This window comes from Nilaparvata lugens, chromosome 3 (genome assembly GCF_014356525.2).
Source record: "Nilaparvata lugens isolate BPH chromosome 3, ASM1435652v1, whole genome shotgun sequence".
NCBI classification, from domain to species: domain Eukaryota; kingdom Metazoa; phylum Arthropoda; class Insecta; order Hemiptera; family Delphacidae; genus Nilaparvata; species Nilaparvata lugens.
In genome coordinates this window covers 375,843-397,026 of record NC_052506.1, presented here as the reverse complement: position 1 = coordinate 397,026, position 21,184 = coordinate 375,843, and the positions used below count along the sequence as shown (strand labels likewise).

The 21,184-nt window shown below is 35.1% G+C and overlaps 1 protein-coding gene across 1 annotated transcript in view; it reads right to left on the bottom strand.

Moving 5' to 3' along the window:
* The window catches only part of LOC111064608 (phospholipase D1-like), a 29,514-nt gene extending 12,854 nt beyond the window's left edge, over positions 1-16,660 (bottom strand). Inside the window, exons 1-9 of the mRNA XM_039422558.1 lie at positions 16,088-16,660; positions 13,408-13,561; positions 10,494-10,589; positions 8,955-9,059; positions 7,451-7,571; positions 5,097-5,260; positions 3,233-3,430; positions 1,766-1,845; positions 192-427 (exon numbers count right to left, since the gene is read on the bottom strand). Coding sequence (XP_039278492.1) covers positions 192-427; positions 1,766-1,845; positions 3,233-3,430; positions 5,097-5,260; positions 7,451-7,571; positions 8,955-9,059; positions 10,494-10,589; positions 13,408-13,561; positions 16,088-16,235 — 1,302 coding nt within the window. The 5' untranslated portion in view covers positions 16,236-16,660. The remainder of the gene's footprint in view (positions 1-191; positions 428-1,765; positions 1,846-3,232; positions 3,431-5,096; positions 5,261-7,450; positions 7,572-8,954; positions 9,060-10,493; positions 10,590-13,407; positions 13,562-16,087) is intronic.
* Between the last annotated feature and the right edge of the window lie 4,524 nt (positions 16,661-21,184).

Genomic DNA, 21,184 nt, shown 5'->3' with positions numbered 1-21,184 from the left:
AATTTAAGAGACTTGAAATGTTGTCAAATGTCAGCTGTAACTTACAGCTGATGATGTGTGAGCAAACACGAAAGCATGCTCCTGTGAAATACTAATTTTTATTAAAATAAAGTGGATTTTTTGACAAAATCTCAAGTCTCTTTAATTCAGTATAATTTTATTCAATTTATTTTTCATTCTATTGGACTCACCGCTTTCCGTCGTATGATATGGTCCAGCCTCCAGTAATCGCCGTGCAGCGCAGGTCGCTTCATGTGTATCTCGGGACTCAGCCACCAGTCGGCGATGTAGATTTCCTCCCTGGCTGCCTCCATGGCATCGGCCACAGCCGCCATGTAGCTGCGTCCGTCCACCAGCCACGCGGCCCGCGACACCTCCGCGTCACGCACCGGCGCAAACGACGTGTACCGGCACTGGCTCGAGAAACCTGTCGAGTCAGCAATCACAAAATTGTTACAAGTTATTGAAGGATTGAACAATGACAGAATTATTGCAAATTCGTCTGTTGAAGGATAGAACAACATTCAGACTAATCTATTGAGAAGGATAAGCAGAGTACAATATTCAACAAGTATTGCAATTCAATCTATAAATAATTGTTGACTTAATTATTCATTCAGCCATCAAACCAAGTTTGTAAAACAAGACCAGCCACTTACAAAATGTTCAACGAAGATTTTCGTCTGAGAGAACAGTTTTATAGAACAGCTGGAATGCAAGAGCACACAATTTACATGGAATGGATATAGGCTTATTCTCATTGATATAAACTAAATTTGATAGCAAATATCGGGGACCGAGCTTCGCTCTGAAGTACAAAAGCATAACAAATTTATTACAAAAGAAGAAATTATAATAACATTCATACAGAAATGTTCTTATCTAATCACAGTAAATTAAGATTTATTTCCAGAAAAATGCAAAAATTTCCCTCACAAAAACCCAGTTGCACAAAAGCCGGTTAAATTTTAATCTTGATTGACTTCATGTGAACCAAATCAGAGAAGACCATTTCAAAAAGATGGATGTACTGGAATTAATCAGGATTGAAAATAGCCGGGCTTTTTTGCAACCGGCACTAAGTACCTGATTGAATGATTACAAAAGTTCAACAGCTGAGTTATAATTTTGACACAGTCCCACACACATGAACTCGCGCTCACTCACTTCCATCACCAAAAGACGACGAAATAATTATTATCAGCTGTTTTCCCAAGGATGAATAATAATCATCCTTTTAATGTCCTTCAGCGAGTTTTCTCAGGGATGAGACCTAGTGCAATCGAATATAATAAACCTACTATGATCTGAATTTCGTGAGAAACGTTTTCGAGATCCGGTGCAATACAAACATCTAAACATCCAAACATATAAACAGATAAACAGAAGTTGCTCGTTTAATAGTATAGGATTAATTAATTTAATGTATTCTCAATTAATTTGCATTTAATAATAAAAACAAATTTTTTTAATAAAGTTTACGCAGCAATAAAAGCCCAAGTAAACAGCTTTCTCCAAGTGACTTTGGAAATTGGTAGCACTTCCGGCTCATGGTTGAAAGGTTTAGGGTTCGAGACCAATCAAACTCATTTTATTTTTTTCTGAGAATTTCAACTCTGATGAAGATAATGAATGTAATTTTGTTAAAATAATGAATAATTATTATATTTTTTATGTTCCTGGACATAAGGAGATTGCATTTTACAACAAAATTTTTCCCCAGTGCAAAGTACGGGTTACCTGCCAGTATAAGAATAAAGCTTACCAATTTTATGAGCTGAATCTTTTATGTAAGCCATCCATTCTCGGGTCGTTCGCCTTGTGGGACATTTTATCGTTATTTGCCTGTAAAAATACAAAATCACAATTTGAAATGCCTTTTGAATTTATTTATTTATCTCAAGTTGTATAATCATAACTTTTGAAACGGCCCAACCGGTTTTGGTATTGCCCAAAACTGTTCTAATTTCAATTTATACAACATTCCAAATCTAGGTGTCACAAAAGCTTTACCATTTTAGCTGGCTACTGAAGATCTCAGTAGTGACTACAAAGGAATATTATCCCATCTGATAATTTTTGAAGGGGCGTTTACATTTGTCAAGTTTACTTGAATTCAAGTATAAAATTAATGTATTTTGCAATCATGTTGAAGGGTTCGTCTGTTTTTCCTCTTCCAAGATAATTTAATGATAGGTGATGTACAATAATATATAAATAACTTAATCATGAATGAAACATTCCATGAGAATGTCCCTTTACTGAAGGGGTGTTTACATATTTGTCAAGTTTTGAATTCAAGTTTCCTTGACATTTCAGTCAATCATTTCATGAATGATTTTGCAAACTTGAAGTCAAGTTTACATGATAGAAACTTGAATACACCATATACCAATGTGGACCCTTCTTCAAGTTTAGAAGATGTTGAACCAACTACAAATGTTTGATTTTTGGATTCAACTTGAATCTTGAAGGTACAATCCAACCTGCATATGGGAAAATGGTTGAAAACAGTTGACAGTCAATGCAGATTGTACAAAAACGATTAAATTCAAAAGTATGATGGAAGAAAAGTATGAAAAGTAAGGAGAAAACTTTGAGATTAATTGCATTTTAGTGGAAATTAGTGAAGAATTGGAAAGTCGCACATAACCTTTATTTGGACAATTTATTTTATGAAATTGGGATGAAAAGAAGTTTTGGACTGTAGTCTGTTTCTTTGTCCTTAAGTTGATTGTAAATTATAAATAAATAATTTTCTAGTGTTCAATCATATTATACTTTTTAGGTCATGAAATCTTGAATTCAAGTGAACTTTACTTCAAGTTTTCAAAATCACCCATTTAACTCAAACGTTAAATGATTTGAATTCAGGTGAACTTAACTTAAATTTTTCAAATTCATCAATTCAACTCAAATTTAAAATAATTTGAATTCAAGTGAACTTGACTTGAAGTTTTCAAATTCACCAATTCAACTCAAACGTTAAATAATTTGAATTCAGGTGAACTTAACTTGAATTTTTCAAATTCATCAATTCAACTCAAATTTAAAATAATTTGAATTCAAGTGAACTTGACTTGAAGTTTTCAAATTCACCAATTCAACTCAAATGTTAAATAATTTGAATTCAAGTGAACTTGACTTAAAGTTTTCAAATTCACCAATTCAACTCAAATTTAAAATAGAACTTGAATTCAAGTAGACTTGACTAATTTAAACCCTACTTTACCTGCAAGCGTTGGTGATATGCAATCCTCGCCTCAGCCCCGTAGAGAAAAGACCCGAGCTGACTTCAAACGCTGCGTCAAATAGCATGACGCATCGCAGACGGCCGTCACGCGGACGGACGTATGCCACACACGAGTCCTTCACTAGCAGCCACCGGTTGCGCCACGCGCCGCATACGTCACCGCATACAAACTGGCATCTGTAATAAATTGCAAATTGATGTGGAAAATGCATTATTTCAATAGCAAACGAAATTCAATAAAAACGCCTAGTTAGGCCTATACAATAGAAGACAAAATCGGCATCCAATCTCCGTTCTTCTTCCGTCATTCTTTATACAGAATGGGTTCATCACTTCTATTTGAATTTTAAAATGAAGATTAGAAAGCAATAATACAGAGTGTTCCATGAAAAGTGTAACAGCCGAAAAACACCGATTCTACATGAAATTTTTCAACAAAAAGGTCCAGTATCGAATAGACTAGCATCAAAAAAAGATATAAAGAAAATAAAAATCTCAGTACCCTTTTTTGAAAATTTTATCACAACATGTTTCGGAATTTATGCCATTTTCAAGTGATATCCCTATCCTTTACAAGTAGCCCTATACAGAAAAAGATATCATTAAAAACATTAAAATTTTAACATTCATATACAAAGTTAGACTAGATACATTTTTAACATGGTGAATATAATATTAAAAAACTAATAAATAATAGTCCAGTAGAATTCTTTATAACGACCTCAGTTTTCGAGGTAAATCGATTTTTCAATATTTAAGAAAAAACATGAATAACTGGAAAACTATCAGTCAAACTCCAATTCCAAGGATATGGTTGGAAAGAGGAAGAAATTTACAATAAAATTAACGTAACTTGTTCGTCTGTTTGACATTTTTGAATTTTTTATGAGCGATCAATCTGTTTGAGATTTGGCTTTGAACTCGACGAATGAACTTTTTTCAACATTGAAAAGTTCAAAGCCTGAAACAAAGAAACAAATTATATGAACCTTATTGGAAATTTATTTCTCTTTCCTACCATATCCTTAGAATTCGAATTTGACTGATAGTTTTCTAGTTATTGAGGTTCACAAAAGTATCGAAAAATCTATGATACAGTATCTCGAAAACTAAGGTCGATATAAGAAATTTATTCTTAGTATAGATTTAACAGGTAATTCAGGTTTCATTTCTCTCTAATTTTATATCAGTTACTCAATCTCATGTTTTATTTCAGCTATTCATAATCTCTCTATTGATCCATCTATGAAATCAACACAAATAGAAACGTTTGTACTGTATTTCTTTTCAATTGAAGCATTATCGAATTTTTTAAAGCATATTTTTAAACGTGAATTTTTTTATTTTTTTCTCTATTACTGTATAAAACCAGGAAACAACCAATGTACAAATTTATTCAAGCATAACTAACTGATTGTAACTCTCACCAGCGGAAAGGCTTAATTCCTTTTGCTGGTGATGCCAAATTACACATGAAAAGTATCTAATTATGATTTTGGTATTATTTATACTTTTTATTTTATACTTTTGATTATAAAATTATGTATTCTCTTCAATTTGTTTTGAATATGTATTTATTGTATGGCAAATAAATGATTTGATTTGAAATTATTTTATTATCATTCATCCCCTCATGGGAATCCCCACCTGGGCATAAAATACTCGTGGAGAGTTGCCTTTGAAAATAAATAAATTTTACTAGACAATTTTTGTTGCAAATTTCATGTAGATCACGATTATACATTAGTCTTGTGAGTTTAAATATTATTTTGTAATGTTATAGATTTTATTGTGATTCATTTGTACGAAGAACAAAAGAAATTTGAAAAATGTGAATCGCCACCTGACACAGAGCGCGGCGTCCATGAGTCCGCACAGGTTGCACTGAGCACTGGCTGCAGGTCGCGTACTGCGCGTGCGCTTCAAAATGGCCCCCTCCTTGCCCTTGCCACCCATGCCCCCCAGACCCGCCACAAACGACAGCTCGCTCACCTCCAGGAACGCCAACTGATCACAACACAACACATCAATATTAGAGAATAAAATTAAGCTAGCAATCAAAATTAAAACATACATCACAATTCCACATCGAGAAAACTAGGAGTAAATTATTATCAAATAAAATTTAAAGTTTAATAGAAAATACACTAACGGCCGGTAAGATACTCGGTTAAAACGGAAAAATGTCAATGTTTGTTTAAACCCCGTATGAAACACATCATGATAAATGCAGCCATATCTACAAGTGAACATTGTTAGAGTTAAACCTGGGTTGATGCATGTGGCCCTCAGTCTCAAACAAACCAATCTCAATAGGCTATAGGTAATCACACATAAAGGTGCGTACAGATATACACTAAGACGCGAACATGAGCAATTCACTTCTAATCAGCTGACTATATCTGTATTTTTACAGAAACGGTATAACATAAAGATATAAAAAGCTTGGCATCAGCTGATTAAAAGTGAGTAACTCATGTTCGCGGCGCGTAAATCTGTACACACCTTAATACAGTAATAACTGTGGAATGTGATGCCAAGCTTTTTATATCTGTATCTTACCGTTTCTTTAAAAATACAGATATAATCAGCTGATTAAAAGTGAATTGCTCATGTTCGCGGCACGTATATCTGTACGCACCTTTAGATTGGAACAGATGCCATTTCTAGTCAAGACAAATTGATTTAAAATCAATACAAACACCTTGGTATGAACATAAATACTGAACATGAATAGTGTTCATTATCATTATATGTTTGTTGTTTACTATTGTACGTTGAAGTTTAGTTAGATACATTTGAAAGTGGACTCGTTTACAATTTTTGCTCATATTTTTTCTCTCTTTTTTCCTACCTTCTTCTCTAATTCTGCCCTTTTCCGCTCCTCTTCATCATTCATTCCTTACTTTTATACCCACTACCTGCCTATTACATGGGAAACCATAGTTGGCTAGGTATTTTTCCACCTTTCTTTCTTTTCAGCACACCCCACCATGAAGCCTGTTTTTGTATTTTATTAGAATTTTATTTTTGATTGTAATTTTTCGTATTTTGATTTTGTATGTAGGTTATATTGTGTTGAATTGTATAAAATTACTGAAGTTTAGTTCTATTTTCGTCAAAAACACTAAAAATCAAGAATTGCTTGATAGTATTTGACATGTCAGAGTAGTATATCCAAATATAAAATTACATATTTCTGAGTGTACACTCACAAGTCACCTTGAAGAGAGCTTGACTTTTAACTTTCAATCTTTAAATTTGAAGTTGAATGTTTCATTCAGGCTCGATTTTTGAAGAGGATTTAAAGTGTAAACATCTGGTGTGGCGCACTCACATAACTTTCCTTGCCGTTATAAAAATTGATCACGTGACGCAAGTGTTCCCGCGCATCCCAAGTCTACTATTCAAAGATTTGAGCCAACTGGTAACAGGGCAATAACTCTTGAGACACACGAGGTCTGCTATCTCTTCATAGTAAATCATTAATTTAATAGAATCAACAGTTGCCAACAGTTGGCAATTGGATAATCACATTTTCTCGAATTTCGAGCTCATTTTTAATTTTAGGTGAAAATGTTACTGAACATAAATTGTAGAGATTCTCATGCTCAATCTTTTCCACTTGAAAGTTTTTGTTTAAATTGTATCTGAAGCCTGATAATTGAGAATCTAAAATCAAACCTTGCATAGATGGGGCGGAGCTCCTGAAATTTTTACAGATATGGGACTTGTGGCAGTTGATAGAGCTTATCATGACTATTTTAGATATAAATTCAATCAAAATCAATGGAGCCGTTTTCGAGAAAATCGCGAAAAACTCTGTTTTTGACAACATTTTATCCATTTCAGCCGCCATCGTGGATAGCATTTGATCGAAATTGTTCGTGTCGGATCCTTATAGTGTAAGGACCTTACGTTCCAAATTTCAAGTCATTCCGTTAATTGGGAGATGAGATATCGTTATGTTCAAAGGCACGCACACAAACACACACATACAGACCAATACCCAAAAACCACTTTTTTGGACTAAGGGGACCTTGAAACGAATAGAAATTTAGAAATTGGGGTACCTTAATTTTTTTCGTAAAGCAATACTTTCCTTACCTATGGTTATAGGGCAAGGAAAGTAAAAATGAAGTTTTTGAATGTTTAAATCGTTGAAAATGCGATTTTTTAATGTAAAAATAAACAAACCGTTTCATGATGATTCCTGTACAACGGAATCCTCAGCAACGCTTTCAAATATTCCTGCAGTTCTTGGATTCTGGATTCGATCTGCTCCTCAGGTATGAGACCATCTGGTTTAGCAGGAAACCTACACAAAAATCAAATCATCAGAACAAATGATAGAAATTCATTCTCAAACATGGACTTGATTGACAACCAATGAGAAAACTTCAAAATCTAGCTTGAAGTAATAGAAATTCAATTAAATTCAATCTACAGATGGAAATTACTGAGATATTGCAATTATTCAAATGCTAATGAATTAATTATTATTAAACGAAAATACCAAATTAAATGCTGTAATTCACCCCGAAGACTTCTGCTACTGCGAATATTGACAACAGGGTAAACAGCTATAGTGAGGTTCAAGTTATAATGGCGTGGAGAAAGATAGGAAAACAACGTTGCCGATCCTCAGTCTTGTCAATGCCTTCTATAGACGGTAGCTGATACCAAATACTACTGCAAATATTGACAACAGGGTAAACAGCTAAAGTGAGGGCCACGTTATAATGGCAGTGGAGAAAGATAGGAGAACAACGTTGCCGATCCTCAGTCTTGTCAATGCCTTCTATAGACGGTAGCTGATACCAAATACTACTGCAAATATTGACAACAGGGTGAACAGCTAGATAGAAATTCGATGAACGCTACCTACTATTCAAAAATTATTTTATATTTCAAAAATTATAAAAAAATATTCCCGGGCTGACAAATAATTTTTGAATAGTAGCGCTCATCGAATTTCCATCTAGCTGTTTACCCTGTTGTCAATATTTGCAGTAGCAGAATTCTTCGGGGTGAATTACAGCATTTAATTTGGATTTTAGTTTAATAATAATAAATCATACCTTTTTTTCCATATCAGAAGATATTCTAAAAAATATTAGAATGGAGAGAATCAAGTAAAATATTCTTCAAAAAGTGGAAGAAATGGAGCCTTGCGATAGGAAATGTCAATAAAAATATAACAAGCAGTCAATAAACATTTTTTATCATATCTAATTTTTAAAGCCAACACTGCTATCATACATGATGTATCTATTAACAATCATAACAAACATAATTATAATAAACATGTAATGTTTATTTAATGTATAAAATGTAATTATAAAAAAACATAATAGATAGCTTTTTAATGAATAACTTATAGCTTGAATATTCAGTTTTTGCTGAACTAACAGTTGGAGTTTTTGAACCTTTCAAAAACTCCATCACCTATTCAGAGTTTCCGAGCACCTTTCTATCTACCAAGCATCCACGAACAGATTCGAAAATGTCGTTATTTAATTCAAATCAAAAATCAAATCAAATCAAATTTATTGCCATAAAAAACAAAATACAATTTCGTTAAAAATTCTTAACAAACGATTATTATGAATAAGAATACATTTTTTTTCTTTAACAAAACAATATTCGCCATGGCACCACCAGCAAAAGTAAAACTTAACTGATTATCTATTTGAATTACCTAGGCAGACCACCAGCGGAACGTTTTGTTCTGTTGAGGTCATGCTTGAAACTGGTCCGCCTCTCTCGATGTGTCTTTGTTGGGAAAGGAATGTTCAGGGTGGCACTGAAATCAAGTAACATAAAAAAGTTGAAAACTAGTAGTTCTGTGAACAGTAGTTCTAGTTGATTCAGTTGAATCACAATTCACAGTTGAATCATAATTTAATCTTATAGTCTTATTTGTTTAAAACTGTTATTTGTTTTCTCCAAGATCAAAAACTCACTTATGTTAATAAACTCAGATCACGTTTGAATTTGTATCCCATATGATAATTTATCCAATTCCGTGATAATCTTTCCATTTGATAAAAATATTTCTCAACTATTTTAAAATTATATTTTATCAATCAAGCATATTATAATTTCTTCAGCATTATTTACTTCATTTAATAATAATTTTCCTAATCACCTATTATTTTTTTTAAATGTGAGAATATTGATACTGATGGGCACGCAACATAAAAAATATTGAAACCCTACCTTATAGAAATAGACACGGCCAGACATCTGTGTAATGCATGCAATGAATAATCCACTTTATCAGCTGATTGATTATGAATAATTCTATAGTCTGATCAACCCTATCTACAAAGTAGATATATAGTGATATCAGAGTATGTAGGAATTCCTTTTCTTTTCATATTATCCTTAATTTAAAAAAAACTTGTGTATACATCGACGCGCAGTTGAAAAATGAATATTCCTGCCAAATCTCATCGAATTCTATCAACGAGTTTGGCCGTAATCGCGTTACATACAGACAGACAAAAGAAAATCCGAGTTAATACCTCACTACGTTCGGTCAAATATTGTGGAAAATGAAAATATATATGAAAAGAGTACTATGATTTCTAATTTTTATGTAAAAGATAGAGAAGTATTTTTGGAAAACAAATGTATCAATTGTATTACATGATAATTAATCCAAGTTGTTTCTAGTTCATGAGAGATTGGGCTACATTTTTGAAAGAAATGAATAAATGTATTTCTCATGAAATTTATTCAAGTTGTCTTTTATTCATTGAGAAGATTAGGCTGTATTTTTCGAATGAATTGATGGATGTATTTCTTGAGAAATTACTTAAAGTTTTTTCCAGTTGATCCGAGGGTTAAAGTGCCCATCTCTTAGCTCCAGTCACTCTAGAATTTTTGTATTAGTTGTGTGAAAACTCAAAATTACAGATAATTACTGAGTTTTGAGAATGATTCATTGTTCTGAACACATCTAAAATTGTAGGTCCAATCATTATTAATTCTATTACCCTATTATTCTATAATTTGCTGTATTGTAAGCTATTGTATATAAGTGTATAAGCCAGTATATATTGTAATCTACATAAATAAAGTACTAAATCCATCTCTCTCTCTCTCTCTCTCTCTCTCTCTCTCTCTCGGTACTCTCATTGGAAGGATGACTGCCTAGGTTCAGCTCCACTATTTGCTGCTGAAATGTAGGAGTAAATTTATTTTCTTTGAAGAATTACAATAAAAATCTTACCGGTATATTTTCAGCTGACTGTGCAGTAATTGGAAATGCTTGTATCTCTTCTTAATGGTCCAAGAGAAAGAGCCGTGAACCAGTTCGATTGTATATCTGCCAAAAAATAATAAAATAATTGTTGTAAAGATAAAGAAGATTGATAACATAGCGAAATATAAGGTTAATTAAATTACACATTACATTACTGTAAAAACGAATAATCACACCCTAAAATGACAAAATTTGATTAATTTTCAATACTCAATTCCACAATGGTAAATTTTCAAAAACTTTACCAGGCAAACTGGAATTTAGGCTTATAAACCTTAGAAGGATATAGCTGACAGTAATAAGTGTAACACACACTGGTCATCACCTCGTTCTTTGCTTATCTAGTGTGCAGTGCATTCAACCTACTGTCATCTGTTCCGTTTCACACTTCTAAATTTATAAGATGCAGGTCTGTTCTCATTGGATTGTGAGCACGCTGAATAGAATAGAATAGAATAGAATAGAATCTTTATTGCAGCAATATATGAAGTCTTCAGATACAAGTGTCAAATAATACAACATGATACAAAATACAAATATATTACATCAGTAAGTTACACTATCAGTACCCTATGATAATATGTCACCTGATTTTTAACTTATAACCGAATATTCCTAGTTAATGTATAAAAATCTTCAATCTTGTTTAAAGGGTTAGTGCTAAGAAGCGTTTCATATGATTTTTAAAAGTTCCATTCTCCATATTTGTAAGATCTTCAGGAAGTGAATTGAACAATTTTATTGATAGAAATAGAAGTGTTTTTTGTGTACTAGAATAGGTATACCGATAAGTAGTCAAATTACCCCTATTCCTAGTGTTATGGCTATGAACTACCCCCTGCTCCACAAACTTCTCCTTAACATAAATAAGGCTCTGTGAACAAATATTGAAGGGAGAGTCAATATTCCCAGAATTTTAAAATGCTCATCACACTGTGCTCGCTCAGAAAGCCCACAAATCAGTCTGATAGCCTTTCTCTGTATTCTAAAAAGTCTACCACTGTAAGCTCTGGAACCCCAAAGTATGGTGCCATATGACAAATGAGAATTGATGTGTGCGTAATAAATCACCTTTAAAACATCCTGACTGACATATGACCTCAGTTTTCTAATTAAGAAGACTCCCTTATTCAGCTTGCTAGTGACAATGTCAATATGCTGGGACCAACTAAGGCAAGTGTCAAGTGTGAAGCCCAGAAACTTTGCCTCTTTCTCCTAATTCATAGTCAGTCTTCTATTATAACTGATAGTCAAGTTCTGAACTTTATCAGAGTTGACAGATAATAAATATAATATAAATATAATTTACATTGCTGTCGGTCAGTTTTCAGGCTACCATAATAAGATACATGATCACATTGAAGAATCGTTTTAAAGTTCATAATTAATCAATTTTATTAATAAAATAACCATAGTTATTTTGATATTTTTATTAATATAAACGAATCTAGTTGTAATACAGTTCGTTCCTTATCAATTAATTTTTTATTGATTGATACAATAAGTACATCATCAAAATGATAGTGAGAGAAAAAATAAGGTAACCTTGTGCTATTCCTCTCCCAAATTTAGATAAAGTCACACATAACAAAATAGGTAAAGTGCTGGTTGCACAACAGCCGGTTAAATTTTAACTGTGATTAATTCCACGAGAACCAATCAGAGAAACCATATTTACACGCCTTCTCTCATTGGTTCTCGTGGAACTAATCACAGTTAAAATTTAACAGGCTTTTGTGCAACCGGACCTAGTGTTCACTTCAAAAAATTTTTCAGTCCTTAATTATTTTCACAACTGTTTCAACAGCTTTGTCGTTGAAAATGAAAAGGTCCAGTCTTGTGCATGCTGAGCAAGTCAACATATTGACAGGTTGTCATCTCACTGGATACCTCCACAGTCGCTGTGATATCACCAGAAATACAACAATGAGATTTCAATGCAACGTTTGCACTTTGTTTTTAATGATTAGTACTTTTATAAATGAATGAATAGATGAATAATGATGACTTACAAGTACGGATTGAGTATGTGATGAATAATGATGACTTACAAGTACGGATTCAGTATGTGGATGAATAATGAAGACTTACAAGTACGGATTGAGTATGTGGATGAATAATTATGACTTACAAGTACGGATGAGTATGTGGATGAATAATGATGACTTACAAGTACGGATTGAGTATGTGGATGAATAATGATGACTTAAAAGTACGGATTCAGTATGTGGATGAATAATGAGACTTACAAGTACGGATTGAGTATGTGGATGAATAATTATGACTTACAAGTACGGATGAGTATGTGGATGAATAATGATGACTTAAGTACGGATTGAGTATGTGGATGAATATGATGACTTAAAAGTACGGATTGAGTATGTGGATGAATAATGATGACTTACAAGTACGGATTGAGTATGTGGATGAATAATGATGACTTACAAGTACGGATTGAGTAGTGGATGAATAATGATGACTACAAGTACGGATTGAGTATGTGGATGAATAATGATGACTTACAAGTACGGATTGAGTATGTGGATGAATAATGATGACTTACAAGTACGGATTGAGTATGTGGATGAATAATGATGACTTACAAGTACGGATTGAGTATGTGGATGAATAATGATGACTTACAAGTACGGATTGAGTATGTGGATGAATAATGATGACTTACAAGTACGGATTGAGTATGTGGATGAATAATGATGACTTAAGTACGGATTGAGTATGTGGATGAATAATGATGACTTACAAGTACGGATTGAGTATGTGGATGAATAATGATGACTTACAAGTACGGATTGAGTATGTGGATGAATAATGATGACTTACAAGTACGGATTGAGTATGTGGATGAATAATGATGACTTACAAGTAAGGATTGAGTATGTGCGAGGTGACACTGCGTTCATGGTCGATTATTTGTAGTTCGATCCTTTGATTCGGGATGAAAACTTTCCGAACGGGTGCTTTAAATTTCACTGGAGTGTTATGGATTGTCTTGAATGGTAACGCTGTGACTGGTTCTGAAACGTGAAACTATAGAATTAAAAGAAGAGCTCAGGAATAAATTTGCATTAATATCATGTGAAATGACAATACAGTACAATTGGTTACACATAAAAAGAATAGCAGTTTGTCAGAGATTGACAATGGTGTAATAACCGAAACCGGTCTTTCTAAGTATCAATAAATCTGTGGTTTTTGACAATTTCTTAGTTGACGGAGCGAATTGAGGTGTAAGATTCAAGTCGACGGTTAGGCATTTCTCTTAATTTTTAAATGTTTATATGTTGCGCATTTACGGGGAAACGCGGTAATAGATTTTCATGAAATTTGACTGGTATGTTCCTTTTTAAATTGCGCGTCGACGTATATACAAGGTTTTTGGAAATTTTGCATTTCAAGGATAATTGACCGAGCGAAGTGAGGTCTAAGATTAAAGTCGACGGTTTGGCATTTCTCTTAATTTTTAAATGTTTATATGTTGCGCATTTACGGGGAAACGCGGTAATAGATTTTCATGAAATTTGACTGGTATGTTCCTTTTTAAATTGCGCGTCGACGTATATACAAGGTTTTTGGAAATTTTGCATTTCAAGGATAATTGACCGAGCGAAGTGAGGTCTAAGATTAAAGTCGACGGTTTGGCATTTCTCTTAATTTTTAAATGTTTATATGTTGCGCATTTACGGGGAAACGCGGTAATAGATTTTCATGAAATTTGACAAGTATGTCCCTTTTTAAATTGCGCGTCGACGTATGTACAAGGTTTTTGGATTTTTTTTGGAAATTTTGCATTTTAAGGATAATATAAAAGGAAGAAGAAGCCTCCTTCATACGCCAAAATTACCGTAGAAATCAGACTATAGAATTATTCATCATAAATCAGCTGTCTAGTAAACTATAATACTACGCATTCAAAAACATCGAACATTTTGAGAATGTATCTTTCCATCAACGTTGTAGACAGTTGCAGCCAGACCTGATAACAGCGCTCACACTCACATTCCGGGACGACACATCACGGTACGATAGGACAGAAAGCTCTATGTTTATTTAGGATTTTTTCTAGACATTTTAAATTGATAAATTATTCATTAATTTTTGAGAAAACATAACAAGAGGTCAATGTAACTTACTGAGCGCGAGGTCTACTGTTCACAGAGCTACTAGTATTTTTATTTAATATGAATAATTACCACAGTATCAACTTCTCAACTACAAAAAAAAACATAAAAAGAAGCTCACTTTGGTTTTAGAAGAAGCTATCTGATGCTGTTGATCTTTTGCTTCATAGTATCTATGACTGTCTTTTTTCGTTAGGGCTACTTGAATAGAAATAAAAATAAAAATCCAAGTACCGTTTTTTAAAAGTAAACAATTTTAAAAAGGGTCCTTATATGTTTATTCTTTTTTTCTATCTATGACTGCTTTCAGTCATTTATACTTGCTATATTGCTGTCACATCAAGTGACCTAAGCAAGGCCTTTGACATATTGGATCACACAATCTTTCCTATTAACTTAAGCTTTATGCTGTTGCTGGGGCACCTCTGAAGCTGATTCAACCTTACCTGGGGGATTCATCCAGGCTTTCCTAGCTACAGAACGGTTCTCTCAAATTACATATTGTGCTCACTGTGGAGCACCACAGGCCTCTGTCCTGGCTCCTGGGGTTTTGGCTTTACTTGATCGCAGTCTATAAGTTAGCTCATGTTTATGACAGATATATTATTCGGATGTTACCACTTTGTATAATCTGATAAGAGTTTCTAGGAAGCCTTCAAAAACAAACTATCTTCAATGAGGGACTGAACGTTGAGACATTAAAGTGGCTGTGTTAAAAGACCAGGGTTTTACCTCTGACTGGTTCTCTGCAAACCTTTTCCTTCTTAATCATTGAGCACAATGAATTGAATTCAGCCTGAAATGGGGATGGTTATATTTCTGCTCCGGTGAAGCTGTTGGGGGTTGCCCTGGGCAGAAGATTGACCGGCTCGAGCTGGGATCTTTACACTTTGATTGAGGACTTCTGTTTAAGGGTTCTATTTTTTTTCAATTAAAATGAAGTGTATCAGCAAAGTTTCTGGAAGTAGGCCTATGCTATTTTAGTTTCTTTCAGATTTTGTATGGCCTTACACCTTGGGGTAGAGCAGTAGATGTGATTGGGGTCCTGCATTTGATGCTACATCTACATGTTGATCCAGCCTGCAATGTGACAAGTGTCCAATGACGGCCAGCGGTAGCCAGCGTTGGCAAACCATCCATCCACACACTGACGCTGGTCGACATTGACCTTTATTGGGCCAACATATAGATGCGGCAGGAAGAGAGCTTTACAGATCTTTTGTGGGACTGACAGAAAAAGAGAGAGGATACTGATTTTTGCAGGACTGTCACACTGAAAGAGAGGATAATTACAGTCTTTTCTCTTAAAATTTTTTATGCACTCTGCAAAACATTGCTGGGCTTGGACTTGGAGAACTTACTGTTAGCTAAATAGAAAAATGAAATATTAAAAAGTTCATAATGAAAATTTAGATTTCTTACCTTGATCTTCACCATCTTTTTCATCACTAGAAAACGTTACTCCGTGATGAGTTTCATCTGGAATGTCTAAACCTTCATCATAGTCAGAATCATTGTTGACAGCTTTATTATCAACAGTATTAATTGAACTACTGGGTTCTGCACTCATTTCAAGATAATTATTGTAATTGTAAGATCATTAATATAAACAACTTTAACATAAAATTAAGCTACCATTTACAATTATAAAACTAGTTATCTTTGTTGTCTAAGTGGCTTAACCTAAGAGACTAAATACTTAACGTTGAGCTGCTTATAGTGTGATTGAGTAGATTGAGCAACATGACCCACATATTTTTCAAACTCTAAACAACATTAATCCTTTCTATCTAAGATGAACTTTAAATATCAACGTTAGAGACTTTCAACAGCTTGTGCAGAATTTACATTGTAGGTTACTTTAATTGATTTTCAAGTACGTAACTAGAATGCCACATTACAATGAGCTCATTCACACAAAATGATCTCATCTCATCAATTCTTCTCACATAATTCTTTGATATCAAGAGCAAACATCAAGATCTTCAAAGCTGCAAGGCCGTTTTGTTTTGTTACTCATAACCTAGAAAAGGCAGGAAAGTTTGTTGTATGAATCAGCTGTTGGAATATTATATACGTTGCTTATGTAACTACATGTAGATCTAGTAGGCGATGATATATATGATATATAAATTATATATTTTTAATAAATTAAATATTTTATATGAATTATATGCTATAAAATTAATAAATTATATATATTTATTATATATGATTTGTATATTATAGACAGATGATTTATGATTTCAAACACCTAAACGTTCTTTTTCGTTTTATAGGTTATGTTCTTTTTTCGAAAGACTCTTCTGGAGTTGTGGACCTTGTGGCTGCTTGTGGTTTCGTAAGTTACTTTAATTTATATTTTATAAATATAAACATTGCATTCTCCACTATATTGGTATAACATCAATATTAAAAAGATCTTGCAACAATCGAATGCTAATGGATTCACATAAATCCCACCGTAAGCATAAAAAAGTCAGGAAAAAGAAAAAAAGACGCCACAAATCTTCAAGTTCGGTAAGTACCTACTTGGCTAAAGTGTACGTCCAGTGCCAAAATACCTGTCATCAAATTTTTGGTTGGAATCGATTTAGTATATTATTTTGAGCACAACATCACAAAAATTAATCGGCGGTCACTATTGTTTTTAAAACAAAATAAGTTCAAAGTAGCACAATTTCACGTGCATATAACCTATAGGTAGCAGCTATAAGTAGCTAAGTTAGGAAAAGCTTATGTAAAATTAGATTAAATGCATGTAAAATTGCGCTATTTTGAACTTAGTTTATTTTAAAAACAATAGTGACCGCCGTTTAAGTTTAATACCTTTAATACCTTTAATACCTTTAATACCTTCTGCTTCATCCATTACCCACATTAGTGGGATCGATGGCGTCATAGAGTTCGATTTCAACATACACAACAACACGAAAACTATTCAGATGGCAGGTAAAACAGTGATCACTTTTTAAAAAAAGTTCAGATCATCACTCATAAATTCATTTACACTATAATATGATTTATCACAAAGCAGCTTCCTGACGGCTCTCTTGAAGGCGGCTTCATCCAACTGCTTTACACCAGGAGGCAGCTTGTTGAAGAATTTCAGTGCAGAAACTCTAAAGCTGGCCTGTGAACGGTGAAGACGTCTCCTAGGGACATCCAGCAGCTCGCAGCGCCTGGTGTTGTGGTTGTGAACGTCACTTCGGGCAGCCAGAGTATGCTGTATCCTCTTGACATACATCAAGCACAGGAGGATGTAATGGCTGAAGACCGTCAGCACACCAAGGCGAGCAAAGATGGGCTTGCAGTGGGCAAGATGATCGCTGCCTGTTATAATTCTTATAGCCCTCTTTTGCAGTCTCAGCACATCAGCAGCCCCCGCCGAATGACCCCACAGAAGCAAGCCATAGGTAATGTGGCAATGGAAGAGCGCGTGATACATCATTATCAGGTACTTCTCAGTCACCAGGCCCCTCATCTTGAGCAGCAAAAAGCAAATGCGGGAGAGTCGACTGGTTACTTGCTGTATATGACTGTTCCAGCTGAGTCTGCTGTCCAAGACAAAACCCAGCAGCTTCACTGGATTCTGAGGGTCACGCGGCTCACGTGACAAGCTGCAGATCATCCTTTGGGTCTTGTCCTCATTCAGCTGGAATCGATTTGCCAGGAACCATGAAGTGGCAGATCGAAGATGCTCCGCAGATGCCTCCAAGACCCGCTCAAGCTCAGCACCCGATGACAGTAGAGATGCATCATCCGCGAACATCAGAGAGGAACCGTGGTCGTCGAGGTCATTTATCATGACAAGGAACAGTGTAGGCCCCAGCACTGATCCCTGAGGAACACCAAAAGCTACCGGAAGTGTCCGGGAGTCCGCACCACTGAGGGAGACAAGCTGAGTCCTTCCAGAAAGGTAAGAGCCCAAGATGGAAAGGGCAGAGTCTCTAAGACCATAAAAGCTCAGCTTTCTAAGGAGTATGCCATGGTCCACGCAGTCAAAGGCTCGGCTCAGATCACAAAGAGCAAGAGCAAGAGACTCACCATCCTCAAAGGCTGTGTCAATCCGCTCAGCTACATGGTCAACTGCACCCACTGTTGATCTCCCAACTCGAAAGCCAAATTGCATGTCAGAGAACAGGCCATTTTCCTCAAAGAAAGCCTCCAGCTGTGGCTTGATCACCGCCTCGATCACCTTGCCAAAGACAGGGGTAATGGAGATGGGCCTGAAGCTACGAAGGCACTCACGATCACCCTTCTTGAAGACCGGGACAGTCCTTGAAGTTTTCAAGAAATCAGGAAATTTTCCAGACCTCAAACACTCGTTGACAGATGCACAGAGAGGAACTGCAACAGCATCCACAACATCACGAAGCATGCTCACAGACATGCCAAACACATCTGGGCTTTTAGAGGGCTTGAAGGAACGAATAATTTTCCTCAAGGCTGCTGGTGTGGTGGGGCGGAAAAAGGAGAGATGCTTCTGGCTCGGCTGGACTCTTCCCTCCAACAAAGCAATGGGATCAATGGCAGCATCAGGCAGGTCTCCCACTATGTCCTGAACCGAACCCACAAAGAACCCATTGAAGTCATCTGGGCTTGCAAAGTCAATACTTTTACGTGGCATGGATCTGTTTGTATTGATCACGTCCCAGGCAGCCTTGCATTGATTGGGTGCATCCTCAATTCGTCGCTCGGTAGCCAACCTCTTAGCCAGCTCGATCCTCCTCTTGTAAAATTGTTTGAATTTTCTATACCTAGCCGAGGTGTCGGCGTCACCATCCTCACATCTGTTCTTGAAGGCGAGCAAGATTCCCCTAAGTCTGGCCAGATCATCGGTGTACCACTCCTTGTGACCATCCAGATGTCTAGGTCTCCTCTTCAGTGCATGAGGGCGGCGAGGCTTGACAATTTCGGGAAAGAAAAAATTAAATTTGTCATGGAAAAAGTCAAAGAAAGCTGCAAATAATCCAGTACGTCCCGAAGAAAGAAAAACATCATTCCATGACACACTGGCCAATAAATCTTTGAAGCCTTCAAGTGCAGATTCGTGCACAGGCCTTGCTCGAAATATATAGTCAGCATGCCAAGTAGAAGAGGGTGTGGCACATAACTCGATCGCAGCTGGGATAATGCAAGAAGTCCTCAAAGCAGAGTGGTCATCCCCATGTAGCTCAATTACATTTGTACTGCAATTTTCAGGTTGAAGACTAACTGCAACATTGTCAAGGCAGGCCAAACCTCTAGTAGGCTCAGTGCAGGTAGTATACAGTCCATAACATTTCAAAATTTCAACAACAGCTCTAGTTCTTGGAGTATCACTAATAAAATCAACATTAAAATCACCCGCAATCAATATCTCAAAATCATAATGCTTGGTCAAAAACATTAATAAACGTTCAAAAAGTTCACAGAAATGCACAAAATTCCCACTAGGAGAGTGATACATAGAAACAATAATAACATGACATTCAGTCACTGAAATGGCTACCACTTCAAGGTCAAGTTCATAACAAAAGGCAGTTACATCAATAACATTATAGTCAAGGTCACTTCGAACATATAGGGCAGAGCCCCCACATCTCGTCAATGATCTACAAAAAATTGTAGCAAGTACAAGGTCAGATATCTTCATGTAGAAGTCAATCTCAGAAGAAGTCAAAAAGTGTTCATTTAAACACAATACGTCAAGTTTTTCATTTTCTACAAACAATGAAAGCAAGCCTTGTTTGTTACGCACGCTCTGGGCATTCCAGTGACCCACAATCAATTCAATATTCTTTTGAATATTTTTGTTTACATGCCTGAGTAATGGTTGAGGCTCATTTTCCCTAAAAAAACACGGGAATTAACACGATTTCGATGTGGTATGAATCGGCGCACAAGAGCTCCAGAAGGCCAGAATGTAGCATCCAGTAGTTTCTCCAAAGATTCAGAAGACACCTCAATTTTGAATGACTTATACGAGTTGAATTTGGTGTTAAGTTCAATACATTGGGATACTTCAATTTTTCTTTCAGCTAAGAAAGATTTAACAGTGTCGCCAGTTTCACTCAAAGAAATACGGGAGAGAAAAATAAAATTACTCTCGTTTGAGGAATTAGAATCCTTAGATACTCTATCATGCTTAGTAGTTTTAAGACCATTCACCTCACCCGTGCACAGTACAGCATCATATTTTCCACTTTTTTCCTGATTTTGGTTTGATACACTACTATATTTCTTCCTTCCGACACTATCAATATAACTAAACGATTTTTTCTCAATAATACTATTTGAAAAATTAGGACCATCACTAGAAACATCACTTACAGAATTAGAGTTATCACGTAACTGCAAGTTTACCTGATCACTTTGAGACATGTTAGATGCCGGTTTTAGTGAAACAGATTTTTCCACTTTTTGAACTCTATCACTTAAACTTAAATAATTTTCACTCATTATATTCAGTTTCATGAGAATTTCACCTACTTGCAAAGATCCTAAAACTTCAGGATGCGTTTTTTCAACTTTTTT